Raw genomic sequence first — 12,922 nt, forward strand, 5'->3', positions numbered from 1 at the left:
TATGTTAATTCTTTTCAGCTATTAATGTGCAGAAGAGGTGCTGCCAAGCTGAAGACTGAAGCCCTACTTAAATGCATAATTAATTAGCAAAAGAATGCCAACAACTTTCTTTTTTCCTTTTAAATACTTTAGTCTTTAAATTATCACCTTAGGAAGATAAAAGTTTAACTACCATCTCTACCACCACCATTTGGAATGCAATCATCTTTCCCATTTTTCCTCATACAGAAGCTGGCTAGACAGAACCACCCTCCAAGCAGTATAAGTATGCCATAGTTCTGGGACAATATTTGTGTTGCAGTTTCACCCTGAGGTTTCAAGTGAGATTACAGTCCATGTTCACTGCTACACAAAGATATAGAAGACAAATCTCTTTCCCGAAGAAGTTTATCATCTAAATACACAAGGCTTTAATAGCAGCAATAAACAATCACTATCTCCATTAAACAAATGAGGAACTGAAGAAAATAAACTGCTTCTCCACAATCGAAACGGTCATACAGGATAGCTGTAGCAGATGCACAAACTTGAATGCTGGCTGTCCAAGTTCAGCACCTTAACCGTAAGGCCAGCCGTTTCCCAAAGTGCTGCAATTTTATTCATGCAGAGTCAAAAAGTATACTGCACGATGGGTTTGTTGTAAGACTAGAAAAAGGGAAGGTAAATGGAAGTTACCTTCTAGGGACAACCAGACAATTACTCCTGATCTAAAAAAGTATGTCAGTTATTGGGTAGAGGAGAAAGAAATACATCATTTTGTCTATGAATCTCTAAAGAACTTGAAATGTGTAAATAGAAAGCTGTCTCCCTACAGTATACACTTCCCATTTGACAGCAGAAGTCATCCCATAAGAAGTTTACTGCCCCTCACACCAGAAAATCTCTAGTGCTCAAATTTCAGCAGAAACTGCTACATTTCTCACACCTATGCCTCTTTCACTGAGCCACCTCATTTTTCCTAAAGCAAATAGGGAAAGCCTCATGGAAGTATGGTTGGTACGTAAAAGAGTAAATAAAATCTCTCAGCAGTAACTTGGATGATGCTTGGATGAAATCTAGAGAAATACATGATTTCAGATAAAAAGTCAGAGAGACTAAAAAAAGACAGAGTCTGCAACCAATGCAGACAGACTCTCTGCAGCAGCAACAGATGAATGAAAGCAGCTTTGTCAGTCTCCTCTGTAATTTACATGCTTGTGAAGTAAGAAGTCAAACTTAGTGGGGGGGGGGGGGGTGTTTGTAGGGGGGGGCGGGGGGGTGTTTGTAAACGTATTTCAGATATTTACCTTCTCTCAGTTCCACATAAATGAGGCAGGAAAGCCCTGTTTACCAAACAGAATTAAAAAGTTATTTCTTAAATCAGAAGAACTAAGCTGTCTTTTTTTTTTTTTTTTTTTTTACTGCTCCTGATATTAACAAGTTCAATTCTTACATTCCTCCAGCTAATAATGCAGTTGCACATCAGTGATGCAGACTGAAAAGGTGATGTTTAGTTTGTAACATTACGCAACAGTAAAATGTGCAATGAATTTCTTTCAATTACTGTTGCAAATCATGCAATATGTTTATTTTTGAAACCAGTAATATATGTCTAGTCATCTGCAAATTGGCATTTTGAAGAGGATGCAGACCAAATCAAGATCCTTTTCTGAAACAAGCCAAATTTCTAATCCCAAGGTTAACACCGTCATCATTCTGGTCAGATAAGCAAGTCACAGTAAAAACCGTAATACTTATTCTATCCCAAACCAGCAGGCTAAGTCAATATCCCTAATAAGAAAAACAAATCGAAAATGGAACATTTGCTACCTGTTCTTTTAAAAGCATAAACTCCAAAAGTCATCTCAGACCATTTGTAAAGTGATGCCAATGTCCCCTGGAGTTTGCAGTCTATATATAAGCTATGTAAACATTTTAGATCAAGAAAAACTGTAGCATTAGTGTATTTATCTTTCCTAGGAAGATATTTGCTCTTTTAGAATTTGATTAGGCCATTACAAATGTATTTATATACAAATGCAAAACTGCATATGCAAAGGGTTGTAAATAGTGATATTAGAGAAAGAATGAAGGTTATCTGTTTAGTTCTACAGAACATAGTAAAGCAATAGCAACACTTACCCAGAGTAAGTATGCTACAACTTTATCACACTACATGCTCACAGGATCAAACTCCCTCACTAAACACAAACTAGTTAAAATACAGATTTTCTGAAAAAAACACAATTGATGTATTAATGTTAACAAAAAAAAGCAATTTAGAATCTTTTAAATGAAAAAAATATATACCTCTGTGTCAGAAAACACACTATGGCAGAGATTCATTCTGTATCAGAATTTACTCAGTGAACCTTGCTCTGCTCTCAACCCCCACGAAGCACTTAAATTAGGTAGTTCTATAAACTTACTTTCATCTCTTTTCAATCTCTACACTGCCAAGAGAGACTTCCTGGTAAGCTAGCAGACTTCACATTTTTATGACTGTAAAACTTGCATCAGAATACTTTTTTTAAACTTAGCACTCAGTCCATCTAAATGATATGGATCCAAAATCCCTTCTGTCATCAAGTATGTACTGAGGGCTTTCCATAAAACCCTAATGTTTCAGGGTTTTTTTATGTCGTGCTTCGATATCTTTTGTGGAGAGATTACTTAAAATTGAGTTGCAATTTGACATCACTATCTTCAAGTAAACTCCATTTAACAATGGCCCTGATATTGTATTTAAAATGACATGTTAAGTGTACCTTAAAGATTCTATACAAATTATTCCCATAATAAAACAGGAAAAATTCGCTCTTAAGTGTATTATCAGAAAGAAAAAGATACACACTGATAGCAGGGGAAAGCCAATGAGTTTCCACAGTGTAATTGTAAATCAATCTGAAACCTGCAGACTGATTAGGCACAGTAAATAAATAATAAAAAAGCAAAGTACAAAAAAAAAAAAAAAAAACATTCTAGCAGCTAGATTCAGGGTCTGAATGTGTGCCAAACAGCCAGCCTTCCCCGGGGGAAGCCCTATTTAGGTCTAAACGAAAAAGAACACCAAAAAAGTAAGACAAAGATAAAAAACAAAGAACACAAACAACAGAAAGAGTTAAATATTCGCAAGAATGTCACTGTACTAAAAATAGACAGTGCAAAAGAAAACTTCTTAAATGTAAAAGTGATGTATATTACCTGCACAGAATTCTTAACAGAACTCTTAACTCTTTATTTTTCAACTAAGTGTTTAAAACTGAACTTTCTATCCTACAGAGTTCACAAATAAAAACTACATACTAATGGGAAATTCACCACCTTTCCCTTTTGACAGAAAAGGGGCAAGAAACTAATCATCATGTAGTAATACGCAATTTATATTTTGTTCAAAGCCAGTTTCTTGCCAAAAGCCAAATATCCCAACAATATTTTGCTGAGCTACATAGGAGGAAAAAACCCACAACCCTTCATTCACTTTTTATTAGGTGCAACAACTTAGAACAGAAAAGTATGTTTTCTCTTCAAAAGCCTATTACCCCACAGAAAGAAAATTCCACTACAGAACCTGATAAAATGTAATACATTATGTTAAAGAAACCATATTAAAAGTGTGCTTCATCTATAGAATTAGCCAAAATTGCAAAGATTTCTCTATACAATAGATGAATGCATTTTCAATTTTTTTTTTATCGTTACAATTAACATGAAATTAAAACTCCAGATAAAACTCACAAAGATTTCTAGCCCTAGGCTAACTCTTGTTCTGAACTGCACGAGTGAATTCAAATGAGTATCTTACCTGCTTAGTTTTCTTTCAACTTCTTTGGTAGCTTTAGCTTCCAATTCTCTGGAACAGAAAGTGAGGTTGGTTTCCATGTCAACAGAAACGCAGCACAAAGCAAAAAATAAAACCGGAGTGGGGTTAAGATATACGCTGAGCTCCATATGTTGATTTGCCAGGAGGAAACGGGGAGACCGCAGATTGCCAAGTAATCAAATGATGTTTACCCAGGGACAGTGAAGAATAGCAAAGCATAACCAGAAAAAGCGATTCTTCACTACGACACAACCTCTACTTAAATATTTCGAAGACGTTAAGGAAAACAGTTCCCCTGCATCACTGGAACTTACGAATTTGTTTAAAATGCAGCAGCGAAAAAGACCCTTCGCCTCTCATCAGCCTGCGGAGGTAGGAGCCGCCCGGGGCTGACAGCGCGGCGGGAGCAAACAATACCGCGGGGCGCGCACGGGGTCAAAGCTCAGCCCCACGGGCCGCTCCGCTGCGCACCGGGGCGAACCCCGCCGCGGCCCCGCCGCCAGCCCCCGCCGCGCCGCCCCGAGGGGCCGCCCGCCCGCCGCGCCCCCTCCCGGCCCCGCCGCGCCGCCGCCGCCCGCCCGGGGAAGGGCCGCGCCAGCCCCGCCGCCGCAGCCGCTGCCGCCGCCGCGGCCCCCTCCCGCGCCCGGGCCCCGCGGGCGCCTCAGCCCGGCGGCGCCCGCCCTTCCCGCGGGCGCCAGGCCCGGCCCCGCGGTACCTCATGTATGTAAAGTGCTCGGAGTCCGGCCCGGCGTGGCTGCGGCCCGGGCCCGGCGCTGGCGCGGCGGCTCTAGGCGGCCTGGGCCCGGCACTGCGGAGCGGGAGGGCCCGGCAGCTGCTGCTGCAGCACCGCCGCCATTTCCTGCCTCCTCACCCGGCCGGGTCCGGCCCGCCGCACAGGAAGAGAAACCCCGCCCCAGGCACCACTTCCGGGTTGCCGCGCTCCCCCGACATGGCGCCGTAGCAACCGCCGTAGCAACCGGCGGGAGCCCGCGGGCCGCCGCGGCGGGAAGGCCTCGCTGGGGCAGGGGCAGCTTCCCACAACGCACCGTTCCCCTGTCCGCGGGGTTTAATTGTGGAGTAGCGTCTCACTGCACTGCTTACTTATCCCGAGGCGGTGCGCAGAGGCCCAAGCACACGATGCCCTGTGGAAGGGGCAGTTTGGCTGCACAGGGCTTGGCGAGGCTCAGGCAGGAGGGCAGCGCGTTTCCCCGCAGCGTTTTGCTGCGCGCAGCTGCGGTCTCGTTCCTGGGCACTGCCAGGACCCTCAGCCCTGATCGGGGTTTGGGGCATCTATAACCTCACTTGGACAGAAAGGAAGCATTAGCGCCTAAAGGAGCACCATAAATGTGAAACCCCTCTGTGTTACCCTTTCATAGACTTCACGGGGTTGAGAGAGGGACCTGAGAAGTATCTGCACAGGCAAACTCAGCTAGAAATTCACTTATGTGAATCTATAGCTCAATCCAGAAAGTACACAGAGATATTTTAACTCTGAATACACAAAATGAAGAGTAGAAGAATAGAGGGGCCAAAGTCTTTGTTTTAGTGCGCTTGACTTCAGTAGAAGTACACTGGAAATCAGAGAATGAAGGTAGTCAATGGGCAGACAGGGAATAATGGAAGAGAAATAGAAACAGTAATGTCAAGAGAGAATGAGGCTGAGAACAGAGAAATTCACAGCAAACATCCACATTCTCCTAGGCACTGGGAAAAGGTGGCGACAGCAGTACCATTATGTCTTTATAGCCCAAATACTGCAAAAGTGAGAACTGGAAAATTGCTCTAGATGAAAGTGGAATGATTCTTCATTGTCCAAGTCTAGAGAATAAGTGATGGCAAGAAAGCTTTTTAAAAATATTTCAAGTTTAGTTAGAGCAATCTTAAATATTATTACCTGCATAAATAAGAAACATGCTTGTTACAATGCTACTTTTAAACTCAGCATCCGATTAACATGCCTGCATTTGAAAACATCAGGACTAACTTCTACTCCCAAGGTTCTAATACCTAAAGGATAAAATTCTTAGAAGGATACAGATGCACAACTCTTAATAGACTATATAAAAAAGAGTGAATACAGATAATAGGCTTCTACTTAGAAAATTTAAATTGAAAAGGAATTAGTGCCACACCAGGTACACTGATACTGGGGATGTATCATAATTGTAGCTACATCTCTACCAACCAATCTTTTTTAAAAAATATATCCAGATACATTAGCCTTCTGTATATTGTGTTTGGTCTCAATGCTTTGTTATTTTGGTGCAGAGTAAAACTGTCATTGAGATGGCTGCTTACTGGCATTCCTACATTTAGCTCTAAAGCACTAGTTCAAAATATCCTAGCAGTCTGAACAGCTACTGTTCAAGGGAATAATTGTTATTGTACATGCCTTCAGTACCATTCAGAATTTAATTTGCTTCTAACCTCTCTCCTACTGTTCATATGGAAATAAGCATCATCCAGTCTGTTCTATTATAAAAGCTACTGAGAGAAGTGGTTTTGTTGGAATAAGGAACTTTTTGCTCTCTTTTTGCATCCAGTTAACAGCATTGTCACAAAAATTTACCAGGCCACTTTCAGTTGGCTTTTACCCCTCTTATTAATGCTAGTGAAACAAAACAGAGCTATTTTATTCACCTGTAAAATAAATGGATGCCCAGGACAAATTAGCAATTGTCTTAGGAAATATGCTGCAATATCACCTGCATTTCTGCCAGCATGAATGGAGTAAAGTATTCTTCAGCTGAAGAAGATCCTAAATTATTAAAGATGAGCAATAATGACAACACAGCATAGCCAGTAAGGGTATTTTTATCCTCTACCTAGTTGCTTAATAATATAGCTTGCATTGCTGTGAGCTGAACATACACATGCATAAAGTGATATTTTTCACTTACTGGAAAGGGTACTGACAAATTTGATATCAGTTTCTCTGCTTCTATTAATAAATTGCAAGTTAAAATTAGTCTTAAGGTTTACTTTTATGCCTGTGTAAAATGTTTGGATTTTTCCATGTACTGTTGTGTAACTGAAAGCTATTATTTCCTGACATCTGATTCGACTTCTTGTTACTTTGTTTCATTGACCACAATCTTACTCTGTCTTTAAAGGGACTATAGTTGATGTAGGAGGACTGCTGTTATGTCTGCCCTCAGTTATGAAAGCTAAATGCATTATGTACTCCAGTTATGTCATTTTGTTAACTGTATTATGCCACTGTCAATAAAATTCATAGTCAAGGGCTGTAGCTTTCTTTATTATTTTAGATTGTTCTCTAATTTTATTTATGCATATGCTCCTAGAGGCTAGGCTGCTGCAGCAATTGCTTCCATTCTGTCTTGTAAATATTACGGTTTGTTAGACGTTGTCAGCAAATCTGCTGCATTAACTAACTCGCTATTACTTACACCATCATCTCCTTCTCACATCAACATTGTGATCCTACATCTTTCACCCCACCACGTACCACTTCCTTTCAGCTAACAGATTCAATACTGCAGTTCTTAAACATCTGAAACTGGCTGGGGAACTACTGCATATACTTGCGAAATTCAGGCAAGACAACAACCCTCAAATAGGAAGAATGTTTTCTTCGAGAAGAATGAGAAGGCTGGACTTCACCCATCCAAAGACTGTCAGGCAAAGTAATACTTTGGTCACAGCAACGGGGTGGAAGCAGCATCAAATAGCCTCTCATTTGTTTTACGCTGTGCTGGAGATGCTGAGCTGCACCTTCACAGGCGTTCTCTTCTGAATTCAGAATTTCATCAGCCGACTTGTCAGCCAGGCAGAAGCTGATGTGGAGCAGGGAGGACAGCGTGACACGGTGGGCATTCATGCTACGCTGGCTCTCCCCACTTCCTCACCGAAGCAACACAGCACTGTGTGGAGCAGCCCCAGGAGTGTTGTCCACCAAAGAACTGTCCTGGGGCTACGTTCTAGCTATGTGTTCTGAGTTGCTGTTGTACTTTCTAATTTCCATACTGCTCATAGGAGCAGGGCAATCCCATTATGTCATTTCCAAAAGAGTGGCCAGTGTTAATAACCACTTTGGTTCTAGCTTTTAGCAAGTTTTGCTGAGCACAGGGTTGTTAGGAGAGCTCTGGGTCACCTTCTCTCCTGCCTACTACCATTTTTTAAAATTCATTCATTGTTATTTTACTCCTGTGCTTATTGGAGCTTGGACCTCTATACTTTTTTCTTAAGATCTGAGTTTCTGATTCTGCCAGCAAAGGGACAGCAAAATAACAGCTCTGCACTTACAAGGATGTATCTAGCTGTTTGGGTTAGGAGCAGCTTTCAGCTGAAGGGCAGATAAATCCTTTAACATGCATTTATGAAATGTCAGCTCTTTTTTTCCCTCAAGAGCTTGCTTTCTCTAGGGAACCACCTGCGTGCGTGAGGTGCTGCACCCAGGGAGGAATCCGGTTAGTGGTACCAGTGGGAGCTGAGCATGCACCCACACACTGCCACCGCTTGCCTTACAAAGGCAAAGAGCCTTTCAGCCTCACAGCACGTTTCCAGGTATCACCTAACAGGGACCCAAGCTAAACTCCACATTTTGAAGATCACAGGACTACTCAGACAGAAACGGTTTGAGCCAGCCGGGCCAGCTGGATGCTTCCATCCGCTCCCCTTGCTTTCCCCAGAGGAGAGGGGAAATGTTTTGAAGCCGCAGCAGCTGCTCCTGATCCCTCTCTCCCTCCCACTTCTGGTGGCAGCAGCCTGGCTCTGTGGTTCGTGCGGCGGCAGCCGTCCCAGCCCGCCTGCGCCCCTGCCCCGGGCAGCAGCCTGCTCTGGGTGGGAGCAGCAAGACGGGCTGCGTGGCCGTGGTCGCGGGCGGACCGGGAGCTGCACCCATGCAGCCGGGCGCCGAGCACAGCACAGCTGCTTCCGCAGGGGCGGCGGATCCCGCAGCGGGGGGGTCGGCCGTACTGCGCAACACGGATGAAAGTGAAGGGTGCTTGTGCAGGGGAGAGACCGCAGGGGCCGTAACGCCTCCAGTACGGCTGCAGGCTCCACTGCCGCCCAGGTCTGGTCACTGGTCTGGGCGAGACAACGAAGGTTTGGGATTTGGGAACCGTTCTGTTTTGTCTTGTTAGCACTGTGATTAGACTGTCAACCACTTTTCTGTGCCTTATTTGAATGGCTCCAAAGCGCCATCATCATATATGAAATTAGTAATAATGGAAATGACTATTCAAGGGCAAACAACCTGTCCTGCGTTCGGGCAACTGCCAAAGATGGATCTTTCCCGTTACATTTTCACCACTCAGTAAACATGGCCTTCTGGTCAGTGATCCCCAAATATCTTTTCCCAGCAACAGCAGCTTCCATCTGCACCCTGCCAGCCTGGCACACATGTGGATCCTTCTTTCTTCAGTTCCCCATTAACTTTTTAATTAGTATTTTTACCTAATCAGAGAGGGAGAGAATAAATGGAAAGGAACTGCAGGAGATAGAGAAATGCACTGACTAAAAATAGTTAAAAATGAGCTGGCACCGTTTCAATGTTTCCCATTCCCTCCACCCTTCCCCTTTATCTGCAATTTTCTGTCAAGGCTTCATGCAGAATGAAGGCTTCAGAGTGGAGTTCTAAAGCCGACATGTTAGAAAATACTTTCTGCTTAATGTCTGGGGAAAATAAAGCAAGGGGCTGCTTTTATAAGTCGACATGAGAAGTGCAGGCCTGGGAATGTGGAGAATTTGCAGTCAATAACCCTTTGCCGCTTGTTACATTCAGCATCATTATACAGAATGAAGAAGCTGTCATGAGCAAAACAGATTGTTTTCAAAATTGCACTTGACTTAAATAATCTAAATGAGCCGATCTGACAGACAAGGGAAAACAGTCTTCTTGTTAGCACAGAGACTCTGTGTATTACTCTACTAGGAGACTCCTTTCCTTGTTCATTGTAGAGGTTTTATTTACACGATGCATTTTTAGAACTATTTAAAAATAGCGTAGCTGGTGGTGAGAGGTGGTAATATAAAGGTATCAAACCGGCAGCTCTTACCCACAAAAACAATCCTACCCAGGAGCAGTCTCAGCTGAGTCTACTGGACTATTTGTGCTAGCAAGGAACCCTTGTAGGATCCTTAGTTAGGAGGAAGAAAAGCAAATGACAAAGTTTCAAATTGTTAACAGAAAAGCATTCATCTTGCCTCCAACCCGACCTGGAAAGCTAGCAAAATCTTGTACTAACGCTGACAATTAAACAGCCAGTGCTTATTTCACAGGCTGCAGTAACAAACAATCATTAGATCTGCTCTCAGGAAAAGCAAATGCGCTGCCTTGGCTCCAGGCGCCCGGTGCCTTTCCAGCATTAGCACCGCTACGCAGAGCGATCAGGGTAGGGGAGAGCAGGCACTTGGGCTTATTAAATGAGAATTTAATCCTACTCTTTAAATCAGCAAAAATTTATACAAGATAAGAAGAATTTCCCTGTGTTTTAAAGCTAGTCCAACTTGCTTTCCCTGATCTGTGTTTGGGAAGGCTGCCAACTGTAAAATGGAATTGCTGAGCCTGAATTTCACTCTGCATCCAGCCAATTATGCCATCCTCACGTCCCCTGGTCTCTTAAGTGGTGCAGTGCAATAGACATTTCCAATCTTTATTTATTTACCAGGGCTGCATTGCACTTTGAAAGAAAATCACACTGATGGGTTCATTGTGTCTTTTCCTTTTTGCCACTTCCCCCATTCTACACTGCTCAGTCTTTAGTGAATGTGGTCCAGTTCAAATTGCTCATGAAGGCTCATAGAGGAGTTTCCACTGACTCCAGATGAGTTTGGCCCTGAGACTGCAATCCAGGGCCCTGCAGTAGCCAGGGAGGCTAAGGACACCCGCTCCCTGTGTTCTGCGGGGGACACTACCTGGTAACCATACGGCAGGTTTATCAAATTTTGCCTGTGTTGGACTTTGCCAGATTACTGTGGGCTGGCGTCTGTTTTATACAGTTGATTCTTTCTAGTTTGTTTCTAGGTTTTTGCTAACTAGAGACAAATTCAGAAAGTACTAGGGCACTATCTGGAGAACAAAACATGGAGAATCCATCAAACTCAAACCAGCGTCTTTTATCACCACCAGCAAGAAAATGAGCAGGGAAAAGTGCAGGGAAAAGTGCTTCCTTTCCTTCTTCTCTCCCTCCAGGCACAATAATTTGCCGTGAACTCAGTGCAAACACTGAAGTCCACATAAGGAAATAGCTTCTTCCTCCCTCCAGTCCCACCAGCTGCACCTCCCGCGCCGTGAGAGATCCGAACCTCCCACATCTGAGCCAGAATTAACTCCGCTCGGCGCATTAACAAGACACATATGAGCCCGTTCTTCAGAGAAACCACCACAACCACAAGAGAGGGCAGTGAACGACTGAACTAAAGGAATGGTCACCAAAGAGAAACGAACCTCGTGCAGGTTCCTTTGGGACCCTGCTACCAGGGGATGCAGAGGCTGGACACGGGGCTGGGGACCCCGGCGGCTGGCGGCTGCCAGCTATCTGCACCCAGGAGCCCTGCACCAGCTCTCCGGGAAGGACGTAGAGCCTACTGGCCAGGTATCGTTGTGATGGTCGTGTGTGTGTATTTATTCTGTCTTCCATCATGAATAAACATGAATAAACCTCTTTGCAGTCAATGGTTATTGATCATCTAACTCCGCAATAGTCCTTTCCTAACACACTGCCAGATTAACTGAAGATTTCACCTATTTCATGTTGCACTACTCTCTTACAGAAACACAAACGCTTTCTACTCTGTCACAGATTGCTTCTTTTTGTGCCAGCCATATTCTCTGTTTTAGGTTTCAGAAGGATATTCATCTGCTGAATTTCCTAATTACAGAGAATAAAACGGGACTGGGCCACACTTTACTGAACACCACCACAGAGCACAGCACGAGCTCTGGCACGTGCTGCCTCCTGGGACCGAATCCAGGTGGGGAACCGTCCTCGCGCAAAGCGTCCGTGCTGCCAGGGGGGCCCTGCCAGCAGCCGTCGTGCCTGCACGACGCGTGGCCTCTGCCACGATCTTCTGCGCGCCTGCGACCTCCCGCGCTTCAGCTTCTCCCAGCGGTGGACGGTCCTAGCGCATTTTGTAAACACACTGTGCACCTTAATTTGTGAATGTTTGCGAAGATCACTGCTTGCACTGAAAAGCAAAAAATTCTAAAATATAACTTAAACAAAATTTTACTATATAGCATATTTCCTCTGCTACATAGTTAAAATAACTTTCTCTGGTCACCTTTCCAAGCAGGAGACATGCAAATTAATTTAAGCTTTAGGAAAAATGACTTTATCATACATGACTATGCAAAATCTAGGCCCTAGGCCTACTGACCTGGGTTTGCTTCTCGCCATTGTACAAATCCGGAGAGGCTTTTCCACCCTGGATGACAGCGGCTAAGGTGTGAGTCTTAAATGCAGCAGTTGTTTTCGGCCATCTAATGAGAGGCAAGATTCTGCATTGTGCTTTTCAATGCCAGCCGTAGGATAATTTATTACTTAGAGACTGATATAATTCTTTAAGGGCAGCATGTTAGCCTAAAGAAGCTGCTTTAATTTAGCCTCGTTATTACTTATTAATCAATCCAGCAATGATCTGATAGAGTGCATCTTCCACAGCATGTAGAATCAGCTGTGAAGCTTTGGGATGTGAAAGGATGCACTGTACAACAGGCTGCAAGGAATAAATGCAATCACATTATCTGGAATGACGATAAACAAATGCACCGAGATGTAAAGGGAGATACTTCTTTGTAAAAGTATTTATGCATAAGAATTGGCTTAATGCGGGTTCTGTAAAACAGCTTTCTGTTTCAGACATACGCATGTGAGTAACAGCGGCCCTCCTGAGGTGGCATTGCTTTGCTGTGCTTTTCTTTCACTTCAAAATACTTGTATGTACCTGGGGAATCCGGGGAAAAATCCCACTGTTTGATTATCTGTTCCAGTTGGCTTTTCTGAATTTGTCCCTGCAGCAGCACCGTCTGCGGTGTGCTGGTGGCTGACGAGCCCTGACGTGGGCAGGGCCGGGACAGCCCCTAAACGGCCGATGCAGGGCTCCCGCCAGCAATATCTGCACAGACACCATCTCCACTTAAAGACCCCTGTTACG

General features: G+C 43.9%; 1 protein-coding gene across 9 annotated transcripts in view; it reads right to left on the reverse strand.

The window, feature by feature from the left end:
- The window catches only part of TNRC6A (trinucleotide repeat containing adaptor 6A), a 96,523-nt gene that overhangs the window by 48,961 nt on the left and 34,640 nt on the right, over nt 1-12,922 (reverse strand). For 6 of the 9 annotated variants that reach the window (XM_026103964.2, XM_064520003.1, XM_064520004.1 and 3 more), the window contains exons 1-3: nt 4,518-4,728; nt 3,785-3,832; nt 1,287-1,322 (exon numbers count right to left, since the gene is read on the reverse strand). In XM_026103964.2, coding sequence (XP_025959749.2) covers nt 1,287-1,322; nt 3,785-3,832; nt 4,518-4,522 — 89 coding nt within the window. In that variant the 5' untranslated portion in view covers nt 4,523-4,728. Of the gene's footprint in view, nt 1-1,286; nt 1,323-3,784; nt 3,833-4,517; nt 4,729-12,922 lie in introns of those variants that run through there. The other 3 variants (XM_064520001.1, XM_064519999.1, XM_064520002.1) reach the window with 3 other exon arrangements.

This window comes from Dromaius novaehollandiae, chromosome 14 (assembly GCF_036370855.1).
Source record: "Dromaius novaehollandiae isolate bDroNov1 chromosome 14, bDroNov1.hap1, whole genome shotgun sequence".
Lineage (NCBI taxonomy): Eukaryota > Metazoa > Chordata > Aves > Casuariiformes > Dromaiidae > Dromaius > Dromaius novaehollandiae.